This window comes from Aphidius gifuensis, linkage group LG2, assembly GCF_014905175.1.
Source record: "Aphidius gifuensis isolate YNYX2018 linkage group LG2, ASM1490517v1, whole genome shotgun sequence".
NCBI lineage: Eukaryota > Metazoa > Arthropoda > Insecta > Hymenoptera > Braconidae > Aphidius > Aphidius gifuensis.
Window position 1 is genome coordinate 30,023,792 of NC_057789.1, and position 27,228 is coordinate 30,051,019.

The 27,228-nt window shown below is 24.1% G+C and overlaps 1 protein-coding gene across 13 annotated transcripts in view; it reads right to left on the reverse strand.

The window, feature by feature from the left end:
* The window catches only part of LOC122850235 (calcium-activated potassium channel slowpoke), a 43,102-nt gene that overhangs the window by 5,490 nt on the left and 10,384 nt on the right, over positions 1-27,228 (reverse strand). For 2 of the 13 annotated variants that reach the window (XM_044149338.1, XM_044149337.1), the window contains exons 7-19: positions 18,562-18,653; positions 15,347-15,457; positions 13,630-13,735; positions 11,432-11,584; positions 11,191-11,346; positions 9,535-9,647; positions 6,960-7,115; positions 6,816-6,892; positions 3,179-3,229; positions 2,066-2,086; positions 808-870; positions 561-593; positions 358-490 (exon numbers count right to left, since the gene is read on the reverse strand). In XM_044149338.1, the coding sequence (XP_044005273.1) occupies positions 358-490; positions 561-593; positions 808-870; positions 2,066-2,086; positions 3,179-3,229; positions 6,816-6,892; positions 6,960-7,115; positions 9,535-9,647; positions 11,191-11,346; positions 11,432-11,584; positions 13,630-13,735; positions 15,347-15,457; positions 18,562-18,653 (1,265 nt within the window). Of the gene's footprint in view, positions 1-357; positions 491-560; positions 594-807; positions 871-2,065; positions 2,087-3,178; positions 3,230-6,083; positions 6,117-6,815; positions 6,893-6,959; positions 7,116-9,534; positions 9,648-10,689; positions 10,788-11,190; positions 11,347-11,431; positions 11,585-13,629; positions 13,736-14,855; positions 14,962-15,346; positions 15,458-18,561; positions 18,654-22,666; positions 22,759-24,247; positions 24,340-27,228 lie in introns of all 13 variants that reach the window. The other 11 variants (XM_044149344.1, XM_044149342.1, XM_044149349.1 and 8 more) reach the window with 10 other exon arrangements.

Genomic DNA, 27,228 nt, shown 5'->3' on the forward strand with positions numbered 1-27,228 from the left:
AATGAATAAATAAATATATGTATAGGATATTGAGTGAATGCATGTTGATTGTGCTTTCATATTATATATATATATTTTTTTTTTATTACATCAGTGTAAATTTTTTATGATAAAAAATAATAATTTTCACACTGAAATAATAAATTTGTGCATTATGTTTTTGTATTTAATATATTTATTTCGAAAGTCAACCATCAGTATATCAACTCTCATTATAATCATAATTTTTTTATTTTGATTATATTAAAATAATCATTTAAATTTATTTATTATTATCATCATTATCATTATTATTATTAATGAATATGAAGGTATATTGATGGAATGAAAATAATGATACAATAATAAATAAAATACCTCGGATTGTAAGGTTGATTTGGACTTGATAATCCATCGTTTGATGTCCTGTTGACATTTGGCTTGACTTTGTTTACTTGTTTTGTTGAATTAATAACTGTCATACCAACTGAATTCCTATGATTTCGTACAGCTAAAAAATTAATTAAATAAATCATTAATTTTGATAATTTTTAAAATATATATAATAAAATATTACTGACCATTTGGATCCTCTCGATCACGACTTATTTCACCTGAAATATATTAAACATAACTTTAATTAATTTTCCATTTAATTTTTACATGATTTATATTTTTTTTACTATTTTAAATTCAGCCTACAGACGACCCTCATGCTTATATTATAATACGCAATTAAACTTAATCAACTAAAAAGCAATATATTAACATAAATTTTAATTATAAAAAATAATAAAATTATCAAATGATTAATTTATGTACTTGTACCTCTCACGTGAACCATCTTGGGCAGTTCTGGCGGAGTAAATGTGGGAGGAGGATGATGGTCGTCTGTAACAAACCACTACACATGTTAGCTAACCTACCCCTAATAATACCAAGGGCCTATTACTTTAACAATTATCATTATTTTATTTTTTTTATATTTGTCTTAATAATGGCCGTTCCAGTTTCAACAATTAATACAATCATTTTTTTTTTTTTTTTTGCCAATTTTTATATACATACCTTTGTGACAACTGAATGCTATTTAATTAATTATTTAAACAATTGAATTTTGTATACGACAAAAATAACAGATAAACAAATTTAATATTTTTTTTTTTTTTTTATATTTAAATTACTGGAACAGCCGAATTTATAAAAATAACTAAACATCAATTATTATTATTTTTTTTTTTCATTATTATTAATTAATTAGCTAACTAATATTAAAAATATCTCAACAACATCTACACTATTACAATCTACAAATGTGCAAAAACAACTATTCAAAAAAAAAAAAAAAAAAATTACCATGCATTGTGCCAAGAGAAAATAAAAAATACATCCACAAACAAGATTGAATTTAATAAATAAAAATTAATAATCCCATGATGTATTTATACTGTATTTTTAATTTCAATATTGCAACTGAATATTCAAATATATATTTATACTCAAAGTGTGCATGTTGTATTGCTTCTAATTAATAATAAAACATGCAAAAACTGGTGTTAAGCATATTATTCATTTATCAAGTGTGTAAATAAAATTAATTAATCAAGATAAACATAAGCTGGAATAAAAATTAAAAATATATAGAAACAAAAGGAAAGGATAAGAATTTGCTTTGGCAGAATAAATAAATGCGTGATATATATATAGAAATATGGTTTAAGTCATAGGGTCCATGATAAATGCAGATGTTTTTTTCATTTTTTTCATTTTATTATTTTTTAAATAAGCACAAATTTGTCCATCGAGCAATATTTGATTATAATAATATTTGGCAATATTTTTAAATTTATTTATTCAAATTCTAAAGCATTTTTATAATATATATATTTATTTAAATAAATTATTGATATGTATAACAATACGCGTCCTAATATTTAAATCAAAACTATGACATTTATGAATTTTAATGTAAATTATTATTAAATTTCTATGATATAGTGTATTTATATTATATTATTATTGTTTCGACAATGATATATATTTTATTTATTTTTTAATTTTATTCACCGAATGAATATTGACTTACTTGGGTACGAGAGGTCTTCACCTAGTAGAACGAACAGGACGAAGTTAGGTTCAGGCACATAGACACATACATTATTAGTTTATGAAATTATTTTTTTGTTTTGTATTTGTAAGTGTGTGTGTGTGTGTGTATAATGTTGATGATTAAAATTAATATTCATGAATGAAATTTAAAAAGAAAAAATTACTTTGTTTTATTATTTTGTTGCATGAAAATGTTTTAATGATTTTCTATATTGTTAATATCAAGAGTCATTCCCACCCAAAAAAGAAAAAAAAAAAAAATAAATGAATAAGATTATTGATTGACTGATTATTATTATTGAAATATTTAATTATGTTTATTTTATAAATATACCGTTAATTGTATAATTAAATTATTTGAAAATAAAAATTATAATCAGTTAATCACTGACAGTCATGTAACATTTACAAACCTTTTTTTAATATTAAAATATTCATCTACAATTGAACATATAAATTTTTGTAAAATACGACATCGAGACATTATCATATATATAAATATTAAAAATAATTTAAAATAAAACACCACATCAATATGTATAGGAGTCATCAAACACTAACACGTTCTACAATCTCAGACGATATATAATTATATTATTTAAATCACGACTCGATTTAAATTATATATATCCAACAATATCAATTAAATAACAATTAAAAAATTTACAAACACATTTGACTTTTATTATTTTTTTCCCGTTGTTAAAAAAGACACTAGGCGTGATAACTATGTAAATTTAATTTAAAGCTTGTGAACCGGTGCTTTTATTGTGAGTGTTTTAACGCAGTCATTGACCGTGTTGTTACTTTAACTAAATTGGCCTTTATCTTGTTAATAATATATATCATTTAAACAATAAAAAGCCAATTTAATTAAAGTAAAAAAAATATTTTTATTATATTGTTTTCATTGACTGTTTGTTTAAAGTTTAAATTCTTTTTTTGTTATCTGGATGCAAAGACACACCGTCAAGTAATCATATATAGATTTTAAAAAAACCAAAAGAAAAAAAATATATATACATATCCCGATCGTTATATAGTGATGATATAATATACGTGACAGTATCTACTCTCGGGGGATACGTACTTGCTCTTCCGACCATTTGAACGGCCCTCACGCCTTTCCGGAATGTCGCCACTGCCCGGAGGGAGAAGAACCATAGCTGTTAGTCTTGATTTATTTTATTTAAAATTTCTTATATATATTTTTTATTAAATGATATTTTGATCATCATGACAACGGGAGTGTTAGAGACATGTATTTATTTGGTATATTACACTCAGTCATTATTTTATTTTTTTTATTTTTTGTTTCAACTGAAATTATTTTGATATATATTTTGTGGAAATTATTATTAACACAACATATAGACCTTGATCGAAATTTTTTATATCAAAAAAAAAAAAAAATCGATTTCAGGATCAAATTGATGTGCAGGATGATAATTGGATTTGACAGGAATAAATACTTGACGACAATAATATTTAATATTTATATTTATGTTGTGTTTTGTTGTCAAATAATATTTGAGTTATTGTTGAGTGTTATAGACTGGATATCTTTAGTGTTAAAAATTAATTATATATCAAGTGGCTGAATAATAATAATGGTATATAAAATATAAGGTATAAACCCTGGGCATGTGTGGAACATTTTTTTTATTTGTTATTAAAATATATATTAATTTCGGTTGATTAGTTATTGTTTTTTCAAATGATATATATATTAATGAGAATATAAAAAAAAAAAAATAAAGCTACTTAATGAGATATGAAGAGACCTGAGTGATGAAGTCTAGTTCCGTCATCTGCATCATCGACTCTCACGTGCGGGCGAGAATCACTCATATTGCGTCCTTGTTGCACAATATACTATTTAATTATTTTAATTGTTAAAAAAATTTAGTAATTAATGCATCCCGATTTGATAAATTAATTGCGTTTTAATATTCTTGACAGTCAAGATAACTTTTATGTTTTTTTTTTTGCTCAATTTGTTACAGCTTAAGCAACATAAACATTTTAATATATAAAATACTGCGTTAAAACTACAGAGCAAATTATTATTTTATTTTTTTCTTTTTCTCAAATTAATTAACTATCGAATTTGATGAAAAATAAAAAATAAATTTAATTAAAGCAACACTTATACGTGATGGCCATTGTGATAATTTTAACTTGTCGCATTTACTGAGCTTCATATAATATAGTGATACTTTTGCAACAACATTATTAACATTTTGATATATACATTTATATAATATAACGATCAGACAACGTGCAGATAAATTGATAATTTGTTTTTTCTTAATTTTTTTTTTTTCATAACAGTGAAACATTTAAATATGTAATTGCTTGTTAATTTACTTTGGGAATTTATGATTATTATTGATTTTTTTTTGTCATCACGTATTGAATTTGCAAAGCATTAATAACAGGTGGTTTGTTTTTTTTTTTTTCAAATAATTATTTGGAATTAAAACAAATAACGAAACGAAACGAAAAAAAAAAATATATATTTAATATATGGGGAGGGAATTAGGCGTACCGTCAGGGTTACTTCGATAGGTAGAATTTCCTTTCACCATTCCTGTCTGCATCATCATCATGCCAACATCTGGAAAAATTTTCTCATCATTTATAACCATACAAAATAAAATTAAAAAAATTAATAACAATTATTCCTCTCAAACAAATTATAAGTATTGCAAAATATTATTTCAATTTCATTTGCCCAGGGTTTAAATTATACTTGATGAATAATTGATTTTATATTAATAATTGTGTATATATATATGAACATTGTTTAAGTGTATTAATTATATTGAGGATTAATTATAATAATAATGATAAAATGAATGACAATAATTATCACCACCTTGTGAAAATAATTATTAAACATGTTTTATGAATTGAACAGCCTCAATATTGATTTAAATTTATTTCATTTAAATTAATCAATTTTATCATATGTTATACACCTTTGCTTGTAATTTACCTATATATTTAACTTTTTCTTTTTCATCTTCAAATTAAACGAGGGCTAAATATTGCAGCAAATTGAGAAAAAAAAAAAAAAATAAATAAAAAGCTTTGCAAGATGGCAAATATTATATTATTATTTTTTTTAAATTTTTTCAAGATATGAATGATTAGTGAATGAACCCGCCGAGATAAATTGAAATGTATATAGATAAAATATAAAATTAAATTATAGAGAAAGAGAGAGAGAAAGTGAAAGATAGAAAAGGGACATGCAATGCAAGGCTGATTATAATATTTATTTATTTAATGTTAAATATAAGGAGGGCATATCTATGGTGCAGGCTAAATAAATATGACATTGCTGGTCTCAGTGATCAGATAGTCATGCACCATCTGATATTTATTATAATAATAATGGATAACATGTCACTTGCAATTTAAACTGATTTTCTCGTTACTTTAATATTTTAATTTTATTTGGCAATATGTGCCAGTGTAAAAAAAATATTGTGCTTTTATTATTTATTTAATAATCAAACAATTAATGACTCTAGTCAAAAAATAAACAAAACTATTATTAATTGTTAATTAACACAATATATTAAGACAAATGATTGTTATTTATTGAGCTTTTAGCAATTATTTATATGACACACAGTTTGTATTATTAAATCATGGCGGAGCAATTGAGATAAGAGGTTTAAAAAAAAATTGAAAAAACAATTTATAATATAGAGAGAGAAAGAGAAAGAGAGAAGAAAAAATGTGAAGCATTTTCTTTGGTTTTTTTTGTTTGACATAATTATTTTGTTAAAGTGATTGAAGATGTGAAGGCCAAATCGCAGTGGGAAATTAAGTAAGTAAGAGAAAGACAGATTAAAGGTATAAGTAAAATAAATAAATAAAATAATTAAAATATGTATATATAGTTAATATACAACAATATACTCAGACGTAAAAATTTAAAAAGTTTTTTCAGATAAAGCGAACGATTTTTGAGACGTTACCTAATTCACGCCAGGCGCGCTGCTGCTGCCCCACTAGATCATATATCACAATAATTTATCGTCACTACTATGTTACTATCATTTTTTTTTTTTTTATATAAAATTATATAAATTTAAATTTACACACGAGGGTTCAAAAGGATACAGGCTTCAAAAAGTGTCGTGTAAGACAAAATAAAATTTATTTATATTTTTTTTTCTTTTTTTTTTTTCATATAAAAATAATGTTAAATAAAAAAATAACAGATCATGTTGGAAGACAGGAATTTTTTTATTTTGATCTAGAGGAAGAAAAAGCTGTAAAAAAGCTTTATTTTTTTATTTTTATAGTCACATAATTTTTTTATTTTTTTGTTTTTTACTGCTACTATTTTTTTTTTTTTTTTTGAAATTTCAAAATCATTTAACAGCCAGTGACTTGGAATAATATTTTTTATTTTTTTTTTGGGAGAATGAGGAAAGGAAATATTGCTATTAAATGACATTAATATTATTTCTCTGATATGAGAATATATATTTTTTTTTTCCAATTGCTACATGACTCGTGAAATTAATATCAACGAGTCAAGTTGCGAAATATTTTGGAAAAAGGAAAAAACCAAATCAATTAAACTTGAAAATAATTATTTGATATGATTTTCTTTCTTTTTTTCTGTTTAAAATATCAATTGGAGGTAAAATATAATTATTGGACAATATATCTAATGTAATTATTGAATTTGATCGACTTACAGTTTTTGCATTTGCACTTTTTGATGAGTGTCTCATCTTTGATATCTTCATGGCAGGCTTTGCAGTAAAACCAGGCCCTAAAAGAACCCAATTAAATTATTTATCATCAAATAGAAAAATGATAAAAATAAAATAACAATATACCTCTTGACTTCGTCAGCTGATTGAGCAATGAAGAATCCCTGAGTATTGGCAGCAATTTTGGCACCACGTGGATTTATTGATATTTTACTGTCAGAGCCACTGTCTCCCTTGATTTCAATAGCCAAAAGCAATAGCTTCAATTTTGTGAAGCATAACCTGTCATACATTAACTCTGTGTTATATCAATGTTTATCAATTAATTTCATCAATATCATATTGTATTAAATTGTTCATGTATATTAATCTGTGTGATGCATAGTAAAAACAAGTAAAAACAATTAAATTAAAATTAGAAAATAAATTATAAATATAAAAATTAGTATTTATGTTAATTGAGCACTAAATAACAAGTTTAATTCAAATTTATAAAGCCATCAAAAATGCATTTATTTAAAAAATAAATAAATATAACAAGCATTGTCAATGCATTACGTTCCACCAAATTGTACTAACAAAAATTTTTATTTTTCAAAAAATATGCATTAAACTATATTCGTAAAAATATACATAAAAAAAAAATAAAAATAAATAGTAAATATATATTCAATGGCTTTTCAATATACTTTATACAAAATCAATAAATATTTATATTCGAAAAATATTTATTTATAAATATTATGACAATGCATCAAAACCAGTATACATTTTATTTCAATCAGTTTTTTTTTTTAAGTAAATAAAATGGCTTGATTCAATTGTAAATAAAATTGACAGAAACAATTTTTTGTAATTTTTAAATAATTGTAGTTGATTAATTAATAACTGATTAAAATAATGAATTTGAACGAATGATGGAATGGTGAAATTATCGAATAATTAGTGACAATAGATCATGTTATCATTCAAGAGTTTGACAAACACTATACAACTATCTAATAATGATAACAACAATAATAATAATAATAGTATATTTGGAAAGGGGAGAAGAGGAAGATGTAAGGGGTCAATATTGGGTCATGTGAGTAATTCAACTGGATGAGAATGACCAGTCAAGCGACAAATCCATTTCTACAACACTACCCAGGTGCTCAATTCCATGCTTAAATCTATAATAATCTTATTTCAAACTAATAATAATATTCTTGTCAATTCAATTATTATTTTCAGATGATTTATTATTATTTTTCATAAATCTTCTGATCCTACTTGTATATGGTTCTTTTTATTTTTTTCTCTTGCTTGTCTCTAAATAATCTGCAAGTGAAGGTTTTTATTTTTATCTGATGTTTTTTTTTTTTTAGCCTATTGTTTTTTTTTTTTTTGTGACACTCCCACACACGCAAACAAGCTGCTGCAATTTTTTTTTTTTCATTTTTTCTTTTTTTTGCAATTAAAAAAAAATAAAAATACAAAAAAACAAAGTTTTGAGTGTTGGTGCCATTTGCCGATTAATGTTTGAAATAATATGAAAAAAAAAAAAAAAATAATAAATTCTCAATTATTAAAGACACTATAGTTAGAATAATGTTTAATAATTATAAATTATTATAAAATTTTGTTAATATCACTGTGCAACCAGGCTGACAAGTAGTAAAGTCAATAATTGGTCAGACAAATATTTAAAATGACGAAAAAAAAATATATATATTATTTAGATAATAATTAGTTCACGTGAATCATGTTAAACTATTGATTTCGTGTAAAAAAATGAAAAAAAAAAAAAATAAAACAAACCAGCAAACATGCGAGCGTAAAACTTCAAAGTACAAAATCATTATTATCAAAACCAAATGACGAAAAAACTACATCTACACATTGAGGGTTAAAAAAAAATTAAGATAAATAAATAAATAAATAAATGCTATTAATAGATAAAATGAGTTGTTAAATAATTGATATAGCCCGAATAATATATATGTCAATGTCAATGAACTTTTATTATTACTATTATTTTGAAAAAAATAAAAAAACTTTTGGCACTGTGTCAAATATTCAAAGCTAGTCGATAATATCTAGCCCCATTTCAAATTCAGCCCTTATTCGTGATACGAATCACTTGCGGTATGCTTATCATTATCATGATGATGATGATAATAATAATTAATAACGAAAGACGAGGAAAGACCGCACATATTAATATGCCTTTTGGCAGTCAAGAATTTACATTAAACCCCAATTTAGTTAATGCTTTTGCTAAAATTTACTCTCAATATATATATTATCAATAAAATTGATTGGAAAAAAATTTATATTATAGATAGAGCACGATTTTATTAAAAAAATAATAATATTTAATAAATAATTTTAAGGCTTGTGGGTGCACAAAAATTCATATATAATATACGTTTTATTTTTCTACTTAAACGTTTCTTTTTTTATTTTAAATTCTAAAAACAAACGCAAAATAATAATATAATGTCTAAATAATTAAATAAATAAATAAAATAAAATCAGTGTTGTAATTTACGTGTCCAATCACTGTTGAGTTGATGATGATGTATAAATATATAATATAATATGAAAAGAGAATATTATGTTGAGAGTAAATAAATATTATAAATAATTATAAAAATAAAATAAAATAAAAATGGGTAAGTTTGCATGTGTGGCAGCCAATACGGCAGCGAGAACTTACTCGCTGGCTTGGGGAAAACTCATCCCTGTAAAGGACGGGGACAGGGTTTCCGTGTACATCTCGCATCCCGTTCCCTGCAGGTAATCATTCTGCCACGCCTGAGTGTCCGGCGACTGAAACACCAACCACCAATTGCTCCACGTCATCAACAACTTTCTTATTTAATCAATAATATATATATGTATTACACAATATCAAAATTATAATCCCTATAATTATAAACATAAATCATATTCTATTCTTACTTGTCTTTTTTTTTTCTATATATATATTTAAAAATAAATATCAAATTATTATAAAAAAAAAAAAAAATGACAACTGTATATTTATAGAGAAATGATAAAAATAAAAAAAAAGTATATATAGAAATCTCGAGCAAGTTGGTATTGCGTGACCCCTTGACCCCAACTTCCCAGGTAACTTTCCGTAACCACCACCACCACCACCACCATCATCATCATCACCAGTTGTCATTCTTCTACATTATTACTCAATTATATTATTATTTATATATATTAAATAAACTTGATTGAGATATATACTCGCTTTGATATTCAATTACATTTTATAATAATTTTTCTCCAGCTGGAAATTTTTTTATCATTGACTTTTGTGTGTTTTGGTATTATATTTATATAAATAACACAAAGTTACTTAAGCATTTGAGGAGTGGTTTACATCGATCAAGTGTAGCACAGACAAAATATTTATATACACTTAATAAATATATATGTATGATAATATTGTTAATGGTCATTTTTATATATAATTATATATACATCTACATAATTTATATGTGTACTTTTTTTTTTTTTTTTTTCTACAATATGCAACAATTTATTTAAAAAATTTTATATACAAAAATATAGATGTATATATATTTAAAATATTTATAGCGGAGTGGAGCGTAGTGTGAGACGTAGGCGAGGCGAAGCTTCATCCATTTTATTATCTGATTCAAGAGACTGCTTTTTATTTTTTAATTTTTTAAATTTTAATTTATAAAAAATAATAATGTAAATTATAAGGAATAAAGTTAGTCTCTTGAATCAGAGCATTTGCACGATTCCGATGTTAATAATAATATTTTGTTATATTGATTTATTAATTTGTTTTTTTTATATTTTTAAAATTTTTGTTTGCGGATGGACTTACTCGGTGGCTTTGGCAAAGGGCATTCCAATGAAGGTTGGGCTCAGTGTCTCCGTGTACATCTCCATTCCGGTTCCACGAAGATAGTCATTCTGCCATGCCTGCATATCAGGCGACTGGTTCGAATCAACCAACCATCTCTTAATTACACGCGCGCCTAATATGTACAGGTGTGTGTATATATCTACTTTTACCGAGTTCACAGTGACGCGTTTATCATTTTATCGAAATTTTAAATATGAGCATTGTCATTTGTCATTTTATATATAAAAAAGGGCCAAAATATTTCACTGTGAACCGTCAAATGTATAAATAATCGAAATAAAATATGATTTTTTTAAAAAATAAAACAAATTATAATTTCTTTTTTTTCAAATATGAAAAAAAAGTATATATATGTAAATATATGTTAAATTAAAATCACGTATAATTCACACATGCACAGATAAATTAAAGGCGTATATATGTATATTCATATATATTTAATAGAACGATTTTACTGACCGTCTTGAAAGATCTCATTGCAAATAAGTTGGCCATCATCGTACTGAATCCGGGGGCCAGGCAGGATTGAGCAATGAAACCCAATTTTAATTCGGCAAGACATATGACATCGTCACCTTGTTTCCAGTCCCACGATGGAATGTTTAATAAATAGGCCTAATTGCAAAAATTCATAATAAATAAATTGACAAATGGACTAAAATCAAAAATAAATAATTAAATAAATAAATATGATTTGTACCTTGTTGTGATACTGCATGAGTTGTATTATCACACGTATATCGTCTGAATAATTTTTAATTGAAATAACACGCATTATGTTTGCAGCATCCTCGGCATCTGGATCCTGGCAATATTTGTTGGCAAGTACCAGGCATGCATCAGCCTCATGAACCTAAAAATCATCATCATCATCATCATCTTGTGTTTATTTGATTATTTAATTATTTATTTTTTAAATATAAATATATTTTTGAATTTAGTGCACAACTGTTGTGTTATTAACTCGATGAATCGATACTCGGTTATCAACTTACTCATTGTCTTGATTATAATATTAAATAATAATAATTATTAAAAAATAATAACAATATTTTAATTTCATTTATATATTTTTTTTTCTAATCAAAATGCAATTGCATCATCTATATTTTTATTAATTTCATTATTGTTTTTTAAAAAAAATTAGGCACAGCGTTTTAAATAACAAACGCTTATTTTTAAACTAAATAATTTTCAAAAAAACACATATCAGTCATTAAAAAAGGGAAGCACTAGGGCATGCCAACAAAAAAAAAAATCAACTACAAAGGTTATAAATATATATATATTAAATCGAGGCATGGGTGTATAACGAACAATTTTTAATGTGAATACTAAAAATGGATAAATTTAACATATTTATTATATTAAATGCAATCAATGTTTTGTGAAATATCCACAACAAAAAAAGAAAAAAAATACCAAGTAGCATGTGAAAAATAAATTATTTAAAAATCTAAATTAAAATAATAATAGCATTCATTCATTACTAATATTTTAATTATTAAAAATAGTCATGTCTATTGTTTTTTTTTTTCTAATGATTTTTTATGACTAATACACGCTACAGGATGTTTTTTATTTTTTTAGGAATATTATTTACGAAAATATTTGTGTTGAGGATATTCAAGTGAAGTAATGATGGGTCTAGGTAATGATGGTGATTGTCAAATAATACTACAAAATATTAACTCATATTTGTGTTTATAAATTTGCTCATACGGATGAGCTAAAAAATAATCTATGCTATTTCACTACTCCTATTTAATCAGGCTTATTGTAAAGAATATGTTTTTTTTTATTTTTTGATAAATTTGAATTTTAAATAAATATTTAGGAAAAAAAAAATAATAAAAACAAATTTCTTTTTAAAATAAAGCACGAGCACTTACCCACCTGGGTCGACAGCAGGCATGGGTCTCTAAATCCGTAGGAGTAACATTAATGTCAATCTCAAAGGGGATGTCATTTTTTTTTTTTTTTTTGTATTATGAATTATAAAAAAAATTTAAAAGAAACAAATGGAGCTTTTTTGGTCCACTTTATGTGTGTTTTGTATATCAAATGTCTATGGGTGTTTAATATGAGTACACAAAGTAAAGAAAAAAAAAAAAGGATCATCATGATTATTTATATTAATTCATTTTTTGAGTGAAACATATATTTCGGTTTCTAAATTATTATTTATTCCACAAGGAAAAACACATAGACAATTATGTGATTTTTTTAATGACATTTTTCAACAAATTATGTGCTCAATTATTATTTATTTATTCATTTAATTTTGGGTTTGACATACAGGCAACACTCATGCCCATCAGTATATACAATTGACTTTATTTATTAATTTCGGTTTTTATATTGACTCAACTGGTACACATAAATAATAAATAATAAAAAATAAATAATTTAAAAATATATATTTGCCTTTTTATATTATATTATTATATATCGACTTTGATCTGTGAATATATTTTTAATATTTTTATTAACCGATTATGTTATTTGCCGGTGCAAGAGAGTGCAAAAATAATTTAATTGAAAAATCGAGTATATTTTATCTGATGGGTATTTTTTTTAACAAATAATAATAATAATAATAATAATAATAATAATAACGATAAATATCTCTATCATTATTTAAATTGCTCATTTATTTTTTTATATAAAAATTACACAGAGAAGAAGAATACTCGTTTCTAAAAAATGGAAAAATATTTCCTTGTAAATTTTCTCAAAGAAAGCACTTGTCAGTCAAGTTATTATTAGTATTATTATTAATTTTTTTTTTCACATGTTATGTGTGCATGTTAATGAACAATATATGTATATTATCAATTTTTTAAAAAAAAGTGTCAATAAATGATATTTGAATAATGGTGAATAAGTGTGTCTCACCTTGACCCGTTGCAGATCAATGGGATTCATGATGGTCCCCTGAAAGAACTCCACGGTGGTGAAGTGCCGTTTGAATAGTCCCTCCAACTCGAGATCTGGTGGTTTCCTGTTTGTCCATATATATGAATTTAGTATCATAATTATGACCTCTGTTAAAAGTACTCCACGGATCCAACCGCAATGACTTTTTTTTGTTATTTATTATTTTAATTAAAATTTTCATTCATTCATTCAATTTTTATCAATATAAATATATTAACTAAATTTTCTTAAATATATAAACAATATATTAAATGATAAATAAATAGTTCCTTGGGCTGCAAGTCTCCATGTAGCTATTTTTTGGTAAAGAAAAATCAAAAAAGCACCACCACCACCACACATGAATAAATAAATTATTAATATTCTAAAATTTCTAATTTATCAAGTATACGTGCAAATTTAATAATTTATTTATAAATTAGTGTATATACAAGTGTGTGTTTGTGTGTAAGGGGAGAAAAATGTTTCTGTCTTTTTGTTTATTTTGACCCCACATGTGTTCTTCCTACATTTGCCGGAAGTAATATATTATATTAATTATTAAATTAACTACAAAAAAAAAAATTAAAATATTTACGTATAATAGTAAAATAATGATGATTTGTAAATTCATAGCTCAAATACAGCATAACTCATGCAGAGTTGCTTAGCAGGCAATATTTTATTTTTATTTTTTTTTCTACTTTTTATATGATATACACATGTATGCACATTACATCCGAAATAATATCATTTTATTTTTCATATTATTATTATTTTATACTTAAAATTTGTTAAATTAAAATGAAAAACTTTAGTCAAGTTTGTCGCATAAAAAATAAAAAATTATTACCGACAAAATATAATGAGCGCTCATACGAGTCATTAAAATACATAATATTATCAAGCAAAAAAAGGAAAAAAAAAAATTGTTTTTTCATATATAGAAGTACCTTAAAAGCACAAAAAAATAAAATAATAATAATTTAGCCAAATAATGAAAATGTAAAAAATAATAATTAAAAAAATAAAAATGTCGTAGGAGAATCGATCCATCAAGTTGTCCCAGATGTGTGTTTAATATCATCCTATATATAAATAATTCATAACTATAAAATAATAATAATATTTTTTTTTTCTTGAAAATTATTATTATTTTTAGTTTTGATAATTGGGTTTTTTATTTTTTGTCGTTGGCTGGGTACCTTGACACGCTCGAGATCCACTGCATTCATCATAGTTCCCTGAAAAAACTCCACGGTGGTGTAATGCCTTTTTAGGAGACCTTCCAATTCAAGATCTGGCTCTTTTCTGTAATCACAGGTGACTCCTTACACAACTTGGGCTTTTTACAAATTTTATCATCATCATTATTTTTGTTGTTTTTTTTTTTTTCATTACACTTTTTTTTATTATCAATACTTACCAAAAATAATTCCTATCAAATGACAATAATTAAATAAAAATTATATAAAAAAAAAAAAAAGTGAATTTATTTTGAAAACTTTCAAGTATTATATATCTCAAAACTTTTCTTCATAAAAACTTTTTCATCATTTATAATAATTAGCCGGAAAGTTGCTGAATGAATATAAATGCCGAGTTTTAAAAACACCACACTATACAATTTAAATAATAATAGTACTTACTGCTTTAAAATTTAAATAATAAATAAATAAATAATAATTATTCGTACCTGTGTAAAAATACGACTTCAACATCAACATCTTCACGATCTTCATGTAGAAAATCCTTGAGAAAGTGGGAGACTGACTCGTAGGTTATATGACCGCAAACAACAATATGTCTGCCAAAAATTAATTAGCATGTTAATTTAATTAATCAATTATAATACTTTCAATTTAAAAAAAAAATAAATAAATTATAAATATAGAAAAAAAAAAAAAAAAACTATTGATATAGGTATATTTTGAATTAAATAAATTTAAATTGTTAATAACAAGCAACTACAACGAGGTGCTACATCAAAATATCTACAACTAATTATATCATTAATTATTAATTGCACGTGCTGTATCAATTATTATTAATTGGTAACTAATATTTATTATTTTATTATTTTAATTTGTCAATTGGATATTATTTACAATACCAGATTAATTTTCATGTCAAACTTTTAGCAAAGTGATTAGTAGTTTTTTCATAATAAAATTAATATAAAGCTTGTTTACCAATTGTGAAAAAGCACAAACAACAATTTAGTGAAATGAAAAAACATACAAATTTTCATACAAACACACTGTGCAATTTGCAATATTCATTATTATTATTATTTATTTAAATAGAAAAAATTTATATTTTTATATTTTCGTTTTTTCGAATCTCAATAAATTGTTTGTTTAATAATAATTATTCATCAAGATGCAGGATACTAAATCATGTCAAATTAATCAAGACTTACCAGGAATATTAAATCAATGGGACAATAGCTTGCTCAATACTAAATTACTATTAATTAATCAATCTATTAATTTTTTAGTTTATCAAAAAAACAACAGTATCTATTTGTAGATTTAAAAATTAGCTCATTTGTTTATTTCTTTGTATTTTCTATTTCAAATATAATAATATAATATGTGGTATTGTTGTTTTTTTTTTTTTAATTATTTATTCAGGTGAGAGTGCAGGTACGAGTGTGTCAATCAATATTATTATTATTATTATTATGTAAATATTATTTTTCAAGCATATATTATAGACTATTTATTTTTTAAATAATTTTATTTTGATTATTCTAGTGTCTATTATTTGTTTATGTAAGGCTTTATTTAATTATTATTATTATTTAGTGTTTATCACTGTGTAATTGTATATATACAGACACAATGTTTGTTTACAAAATTAAAATAAAAAATAATTAATTTACTAATTAATTTGAAATAATATGGTAAATTATAATGTAAAATAATAATTTATGTGCTATGTTGCGGTGGTTTGCATATATGATTATTTGGCTCGCCTAGTGTTATTTTTTAAAGTGTCAGGGTGTTGGTGTCAAAAATAAAAATAAAATAATTACAAAATATTTAAAAAAATATTTATAATGTGAATTTGACAGAGTTAATTTTTTAATTTAATTTTTTTGAATAAATTTAATAAATTTTAATAAACAATATCTGTCAAATTCACAGTGATAATAATTATTTGTGATAAATAATACAGAGTCTACTGTTTATATATAGTGTGTAATTTGTATTTAAACTAAAAAATAATGTGTCTAAGGGTGCAGATAATATTGCTGCGTGTTCCCGTTATTAATTTCTACTCTAAAATATTATTTTATAATCATGAAGAAGAAGAAGAAGAAAAAAAAAATAATTACGAATCCCGACGCGAGTTGTATTTGTTTGTATTTTATTGTTGAATATAATATAATGAACTGGCAATATAAAAAACATAATCATTATATAATTATATAATAATCGATAAGTGACGAGCTCCATTTAAATCCTAAATTTTATTTCATGTTTGAATGACCTGAATAACGTAAAAATCATTGAACCTAATCTGTATTATATTATATATATATAATTAATAATTGATTTACATATATATTTATATTATATTGAGGTGCATACATTAATTTTATTATGTATATGTATAACGGACACGCAAACGATTATAATTTATTATAAAAATAATTATGCTGACTAAGATATAGTAACACCAAGGATATAATATTAACATCGAACTGGTTTTTACAACAATGGATTGTGATTTTTTAAAATTTAAAATTTATGAACACATTCGATGCGAGGATATATGGGAAATGCAGGTTATCACATGCAGTGTATAAAAATGACCGCATTTACACTTGGAACAAATACAACAATATGCAAAATATATTTTTATTATTTTAAATGTATCAACAAATCAATGGAAATATAAAATAATAAATTGAGATTCATTAAAAAAATTGCAAGCAATTATTCAACATTTGTTGAATTCAGTGGGGAAAAAAATAAGAATGAAAAACTTGACAGTCGAAAGAAAAAGAAATCTTTTGTAATAATTTTTGCTCTAGTTATTTTTCACACACACTCACACACACACAAGTTGGCCTACATATTTCGACTTTCTGACTTGAGAAAAAAAAGAAAAAAAGCTCATAATTTTTGAACTGAGGAAACGATTAGACGTCAACTGTCGTCATTGGGTTCAAGTTGTATATTAAGCTGGATGAAGCAGTATTTGTTACAAGTGCGGTCAGTGTGAACAAACAAGCTAACACCAGTTGCTGGATATATAATTTTTTATAGTGAAGGTCAATTTATAAATGTTCCTTTTATTTTACTTTTGATAAATTAACAAAGCAGCAATTTAAAATATTATTGATGCTATTGTTGTTTTTACAGTAACAATGATAATTATTATCGAGAGACAAAGGAACAAAGGAAGGCCAGATAAAAAAATATAAAATAAAATAATAGAAAAGCAACTTGAGAAGTTTGTTTGATTGTCTATGGGTTATTGATTTGTTTGTTACACACTATAATACAATATATACAAGTTGTCACATTGCAAACATCCAAAAATAAAAAAAACAAAATTAATCATGTGCAAAAACAAAAAAAAATAGTAAAACTCTTTGATATTAAAATATATAGACAACAAACATATTAATTTAATTATGTGTTAAGCAGGATAATGTGAAATCTATGAGGAAATTTAAAAAAAAAAAAAAGGATTTGGATGGTTTTTTTGATTTTTAATTTTTAAAAGGATAAGTGAGTGATGTTAATTATTTAAAATGGTGGAAAACTATATATATATTATTTTTTGTTATTTTTTATAAAATGAATTTTGTTGTTTTTTTTTTTTTTAATAAATTTAATTTATTTATATTTTTAAAAAAAAAAACTTTTTTGTGTTGTTTTAATAATGTCTCACCTGCGACCTCGCTCGTTCTTCAAAGTGCCGCCGTACTTGTTTCGCGTCCCGATCAGGTCAATTATCTCGGGGATACAACTGGCGAATATGGCCTACACCACGTGATAGAACAGAACACAACACTCGCATCAATATATAATTATATATATATTTATTTTAAATATTTTTTTAAAATAATTATTTCTTTAATTTTCTTGAGAAAAAATAAAAAAAAAACTGTTAATCGGGTCAAGTCACGTGAGGTCGTCCAAATATATATGTATAAGTAGATTTAACGGGCCAGTTCTGGATATAGACAAGTGGAAAAAGGCCAGAAAACTGAATTTTCAATCTAGCAAGTTTTGAAAAAATAATTTACAGGTTTTTATTATTATTTTTTTTTTTTAAGAATATCAGCAGTTTGGACCCATCAGTATTAATTTTCTTTTGAGAAATATCTCGTCTTGAGGATCTTGCCATTGTCGAAAAAAGTTGAAAAAATTTCGGATTGATCAAATAAGCAGTGTAAATTTTATCTGCTTATTTGATCAACCCAAAACTTTCTGAACTTTACACTCTCTTTAGCTCTCTAAATATCCTCTACATCCAATTTTTGTGAATAATTTTTTGTCAAACTTTATACTCTTTATCAACAAGTTCATTCAATTTTTATTCGACACCGTCTGGTCCATTCTCAAAAAAAAAAAACATTTCCACAAAAGTCACTTTTTGACTCATGAACTGCTGGAAGTTTCATCTAATGAAGATTTTTCCCTGACTACTTGAGAATTAAGTTTCCTGTTCCTCGATCTCCACCCTGACCCATGTCCTATTTGCTTTTTAATTCTTATATCTATATCCAGAACCAGCCCATTAAGTTTACTTATATTTTTCAAGGGTAAAAATATATTTAACCAATAGGAAATTTATACTTACACAAAATGTAAATTTAATTAGAAAATATATATGTGTATATTTGTGTGCGTGTACGTGAAAACTATATCCGAATTATTTATTTATTTAATAAAAAAACATAAATGTCATTTCATATTGGAAAAATATATTTTAATTAAAAATATAAAAAATTATACTTTGAGCTGGGAATAAAAAGAATCAACAATAAGGCACTAAATTTAAAATGCCTAAAATAATAATTAACATTAAATAATATGCCTAATGTATATTTTTGCTATAGCACAACTACAATTTCAATTTTATTTTGCTTGTATTTATTATAGTATATAAAATTCATTTCATTTATTTTTCTATGCACTCTACTTGGATTTTTAAATATCAATTTATGCTTGATTTTGATTGATAGATAGATGAGCAATATAATTAATAATTATTGGGATAATTAAAAAATAAATTAAGTTAATTTAAAAATGAGCATCCTGGAGTCTCGTCGTCATCGTCGTTAGGTGCGCATGCACTCACGCACTGCTGTCCGAATAAATAATTATTATTTATTTCAAAATTTATCAATAATCAATATATATATAATACATCGTCTGTGCAATGTCCTCGCTCACCTACGCACTGTATAAAAAACTCGCGTCGGCATTCGGTGTTATAGATATTTATTTATTTAAAAAATATTATCATCATCATCATCATCATGTTATATATTTGGTGGGTCGAGTAACAATTTTTATAATTAATATTTTTTAACACGAGTCACTCGCTCTCATATTTTTTCAACTACTTATAAATATTATTTTTATTATTGTTATTTATATAAATAAATATGTAATTGACAATTGACATTCAATATCATCATTCATATAATAATATAATATATTCGTTAGGGGTGCGTGTGGTGGTGGGGATAATCTAATATTATATTTATAAAATAATAGTGAAAATGTGACTCATAGAATAACATGAATTACATATTAACAAACAGCAAGTGCATGAAAGTCTATGAGTTTATATGAATGACTCATGAAAAAATTGCTTTATTTTTATTTCGTAATTAATAATCATATATTTTTTTTTTTTTCAACAGAAATATATATGATTTTTTCTATAAAAATCAACATGTGCACGATTTGTGTGTGTGTGTTGTATTGGTGTTGGTGTTGGTGTGATATGCCTTTGTGAATGTAATGATTGATGAAAAAATGAATTTTTTTGACTCTCTTGAAAGTAATTATTTATAAATAATAAATTTACCAATCAAAAGAGTCACAACTGCAGTGTGGTTTTATTTATATATTTTTATATTGTTAAAAAAAATTAAATAACGTGCGATTATATATATATATAATTTATAAATAGGCCTACACCTGCACCCAATCCATCAACATTGCCGCAAATAATTGTTTTTTTCAAAGAACAAAAAAACTACCCTCAAAATGCGATATAACCAGTGTAAATATATATAAATTCGAATTGTCATATGACGAAAAACATAAGCCGCATATCGCATAAAAATAATAATCCTTATATAAATATATATAATTAAAAAATAATAATAATAATTGATCCTCGCATGTCCTCTACTCTAATCAAACATACTCTAACGCATGCCGTCAATTAAAATATAGCTCAAATATTTTTTAATTTTAAATGATTATTATTTTAATTTATTTAATTAGTTATTGTTTAGTATGCGTGTTGTTATTTATAATAAAATCATGTTACAGGATGTGTGTGACTGTGTGAGTGGAGTTTTAAAATATGTCACGCGGTGTTGAGTCAAAAAATATAATTTACAAACGCACGCATGTATTAGCAATTAGCAACGTGCGTTAAAAAAGGAAAAATAAAAATAAAACATGTAATTAATTAATAAAAATCATTGTTTTTTTTTGAAGTTTTTTGTATTTATTATATTTATTATTTAATAAAATAAATAAAGAAAAAGTGTGTGTGTGTATATATAAATAAATATATACAGTGTAAAATTTGAAAAATGTGTAATTAGAAAAAATATAAAAATAGTTAAAATAACATAAAAAATAGGCGATTATATTATAATTATTTTTATATATTAATTATAGATGCAGCAATTATTATAATTATTTAAAACTATACTGTTATGAATAATAATCATGACAATTATTTAAATAATAAAAATAATCAAGATATTATTTGCTTTCTTTTTTTTTTTTTTGTTCAAGTATAAATTTATTATAACCAATAGAAAAATATTTTTAAAAATTTGAAAAGTAGAAATTTAAAATGCAATAATGTTGTAACATTATTTATTTATTTATTAAATTATTATTATTATTATTATTTAAGAAAAATATAATATATTTGTCTATAACTCGTGAAGAAATAAAAGTAGTAAAAAAGTATTAAAGCAGTGAAGAATTAGAGCAAAAGAGATTTATACAAGTGGTGGGTAGGGGGTGGGCGAGGGGAGGGTGGATAAAAAATAGGGGATTTAATTTTTTGATTTTTTAATCAATCAATTAATCAATATTATATATAGATATTTTATTTATCATTATCTCTGGGTAATATCACCAATAGCAACTGTCATCATTTTATTATTATGAAAAAAAAAAAAAAAACAATGACTATTTAATATCTGGAACAACTAAAACCACAAACTGGGTTACAAGTTATTACAGACCTGCAAACACGCCAATTCCCTCCAGGGAATAAATAAAAAAATAAAAAACCAAACCTCATACCCTTGTTTTAATAATTATACCACTGCAATATTATCAAATTTTTTTAGCTCTCTTTAAATTAACTAGAATTATTATTATTTTTTTTTTTAAATAAATAATTCAACCAGAAAATTACTTGTTTCTTTTTATAAAAAGAAAAAATAAAATAATGACAAATTGTTATCAGTGATATCAAGAGCCGAATAATAATAACATATAAAAAGAAGGAAAAAAACAAGTGGAACGAGTGCGGATTTGGTCAGACAAAGACAGGATCAGTGATCAACTTGGGTCAATATTATTTATTTTATATATATATTTTTTTTTTTTTAAATTGAATATTATATAAAGAAAAAAAGGCTTGTGGTCCACATTCATTTAATGGTGGATAAATATATATAATGGATATACAAGTATTCAATATAATTTATTGCTTGTTTATTTATTATTATTATTATTATTATTTATTTTATTTATTATTTGTTATTTAATGGGGATACCTGCGTCCACGCTCGCGCTTGTACTGGCCACCGTACTTGCTGCGGTTCGCGGCAAGCTCCGTGATCTCTGGGATCCAGCTGGCGAACACCGCCTACACACCCACAATAATATTCGTTGCCGTAAAATAACACAATAAAAAATAACCTGATATTCTCATATATATATTTAAAATATTATATAATGTGAGCTTTAATTATTTTTTTTTTTTCATAAGCCTAACCCCTTTCTGCATCATCGTATCTATTTATTATATTATTCTTTTCTAGTCTAGGAAAAAAAAAAGTGGATAATATGTCATGATATTATGATACCAGAGATAAAAAGAAAAGAAAAAAAAAAAAAAATTTATATATATATTTATTGCAGAGTAAGGGATTAAATATTAAATCAATATTTTTTTATTTTCTTTATGAAAAATATTTTATATTTTATTTTGGTTCGATGACTTGGGTCACGACATCGCGATCACGTATTTTGATACAATATAAATCTCAGATGAAAAAAAAAGTCGCACACTCGGTCTATATATACGGTGTATAACTAAAAAGGGAAAAGGGGACAGATTATATATATTGTGCAGCTGAGAATGAGCAAAGGGATGATATTACTGATATAATATATATAAAAGAGGGAAGCATACTAAAGTAGTGAATTTTGTTCTGATAAATACGATAAGGATCACTACTGGATCATGTCGTCATTGTGATTGTGTTTTATATAAGTGTATATAGCTAAGGAAAAGATGAATAGATGGTTGGTTGGTTGGTTGGTTTGTTGGTTTGATGGTTTGTTTGTTTGTTGGTTGTGTGGTGTAGTGTTAGTGTGTGGTCGTTGGCTCGAGGTTGAGGTCACGTCAAGGACATAGAAAGGCAATCCTCACCCCGATAAACACACCCCTCATTCCAACTGCTTGCTCTTCGTCATATTACCAAAACGAATCGAATGCTTGCTTGCTTGCTTGCTTGGCAACGAGCACAAACTAAAACTACTATAAAACCTTATTATCGATTTTTTTTTTTTTTTTTATTTTATTTTCCATTTACTTGAGACATGATATTATATTTCATATTTTTATTATTATTGTTAGCAATAATATTTCGTATACATATATATACTCAACTCAACACGCAATATTTATTATTTAAATTTTTTTCTTAATTTTAAAATACTAATTAATCGAGCTTTTGTGTTATTATTATTATTATTATTTTAATTATGTAATTGGTTTGTTGAGAGAGAAAAAAAATAGCTGGTTTATTTATTTTATCGATTTATCGTGGCTATTTTTTTTTTTTTACCATCATAATCATCATTGTTAAATTTATTTTAAGCTTTCATTATATATATATTTTTTTTTTCTTGTCATTAATATTAAATTAGACACCTCGTTTTGTTTTTTTTTTTTTTGTTCACCCTCGAATTTCAATTATAATTATTATTTTTCGATCAATAATAAAATTAGATAATAGAACTTGTCTTTGTAATTTTTTAGAGTGGATATGACAGAAAAAAAAAAATGTAAATAAATAGACAATGAAATAAATAAAAAAAAAAATAAAAAAAATGATTATGTTTTATACCTCTTTCCGTGTTCCCGTTTGTATTCACCGCTGTACTTGGATCTACTGCCTACGAGCTCTATTATCTCGGGTATGCTACTAGCAAATATTGCCTGGAAATAAATAATTATGGATACTACTTCCATGGATATTTATCATCTACAAAGGATAACAACTGATTTTGTGTTTTTTAGCTTTGATTTATTTTGTTAAAGTAAAGTTTTTTAAATAGTTGACAGAATTGAGAAAAGAAAGATTTTTTTTTTTGTATAAATTTGTCAATTTATTGACGACAGTTTTGACAGTGTCAATGTGATTGAAAAATTAAAAGAGACAATATATATACGTGAAAGATAAGAATTTAAACATTCCTTTTTTTTTATTTTTAAAGCAATCAAGCAGCAATTGAATTAACTATAGCAGCAAATTTCATTAATAATTTTTTCGATTTTATAATATAAAATAATCCGCATTTGTTACAAAAAAAAAAAAAAAATAAAAATAAATAGTCTTAAATTTAAAAAAGTAATTTGATAATTATTTTATATATTTGAATGTCATTTATTTATAACAAAACTCCATTAGTAATATTAAATTTTCATATATATTTTTATTCGACCCACCGTTTTATTATAAATCATTTCTATTTTCATTTAAACTAAATAACTATACAACTATGTTGGTTTTAAAATTTACTCAACTACTCGTGCATATTTATTATTTAATATATAATGATTTTTATTTTTTTGATGAATGTGAATATGTGATATTTATCTAGACTAGCTACAATGGATATTTCAAGTGTCAAAAATTTAATAAATCAGTGTAAAAAATTTAAAAAACTAAAAAACCATTTATTATATGATAATATAGGAATATCTATGTACGAATATTGGATGAACCGGTGTGCGCGATGATTGATTATTTAAATTACACCTGCTTGAATATTATTATTTATATCGAAAAATGATTTAAAATTTGAGTCGCTAAATTTACGATAAAAATCGCGATTAAAAAAATAAAAAATAATTCATATATACATTTGGATGATTAATTATTAATACATATAATAGTATATTATTATTATTATTATTTATAACAAATACAAAATGCCAAGACGCAGCGGCGATAGGTGTTCGAGAGACAGAGTGTTGTAAATATAATATATTTATATATATTTAATAATAATTAAGCGGCGGCTCATATAGACATTTATTATTGTTAATATTATATATTTATTATTATTGAATTTAACCAGCAGCGTTTGAGCATACGCAAACACACAGACAGACAATAATCACAGACAGGACGAGCGATCAAGATATCAAGCTCTCAAAAAAAATTTAAAATTAAAAATATATATACAAAAACAAAAACACCGACGAGAGAAAAGGGCTAGGCCTTAATTTATTTATATCATTATCATAATCAATTATTTATTGCCATTAATATTTATTATATCCTGTAAAAGTATTTTTTTTTTTTTTTTAAATATTAAAAAAAAAAAAAAACATTATATCATCATGCAAAAATATAAAATATAAAATAATAATAGCAAACGATTCTCAAGACAATTGACTTTTTAGCTATAAAATTGTCAATGTTTATCTTGGGGTAAATGTAAAATTAATAATATTCATGATCTCTGGTTGAGCATAAATTATTTTACATTTCACAAACCTCGTTAAAGCCGTGTGTGTTTAATCAAGTTAATCAAGTTAATATAGTAGGAAAAAATTAAAATACATTTATAGGATAAATAGTATATATATTCACAGAGAAATAGGGAAAAATAATTTTCAATTCACCCATTCACATCAATAATAATAATATTAATTAAATTAAATTGAATAATAATAAATAATTAATATTTAAAACATCAAAATTATGTATCATGTATTCTCTTGTATTCTCAAAAAGGAAAAAATTAATTTAAAGAAAACAACTAAAAAAAATAGTTAAGGATTTTTTTTTTTTTTGGTAATTTTAATAAAACCGAGGGTTGCGAAGAAGCATATTATTTTTTATAAATCAAAGTGCATTATTGTCTCGCATATTCACGTCTCAAGCTTTTTCATTTTTTTTTTTTTTCAAATTAATATATAGGCATTATGTGAAACAAGATAAAGCTGGCTTGTTGTTGTTATTTTTACTAAAAGCATTATTTTTCTAAATAAGCTTTTTAATATATATCAAAAAAATAATAAAAATATATAATTTCCTAATCCGTGCGATTATAATAAATACAATTAATTTGAGGGGAGCAGGTCACCGTCCTGTCTACTATTGTTTATTTATTTTTTATTTTTCAAATAAATCATGTCGTAAATATTAAAATAAAAAACCACTACACATATTTGTGAATAATTAAATAATTGTTTTGTTTTTTTTTTTTTAATTTTTCTTTTGCCTCAATATATTGATTGTATACCGTGCTGCCTTGCTCTCCTCGAGGTGCAGGTCATGTTCGTAATTAGTAACCGGTTGGTCCATAAGTAAGAGAGTGATCAGGGACAGACATTGATGCGAACTATAGCACGAACGAAACACGTAAGCTCATATTTATTATTATTAACTAGAAAATATATTAAAAAAATTAATTTTGTTGTTTCTTTTTTTAGCTACTTATTATATTACCATTGAAAATTGACAATATTGACATAACACAATTAAACATTTATTATTAATTAATTTAAATAATGAATATTATTATTATTTTTATTATCATAATATTTCTGCAAGTCCTTGACGCTTTCCCCATCACTATTTTGTTTGTGGACAATTATTTTATATATATTAATTATAAATTGCTGGGTGATTTTTTTTTTTTTTTTTCAAATGAATTTAACTTATTTTAAGGATTATGAAAATGGAGACTTTGTTTGAATTGCTTATACTGGCTTATTAATATTAAATAAATAAATAAATTTGCAAGTTTATTTTATAATTTAATAATTTCAAATTTAAAAGGAATATATTTTATATTTTGGCATTCGTGCGTG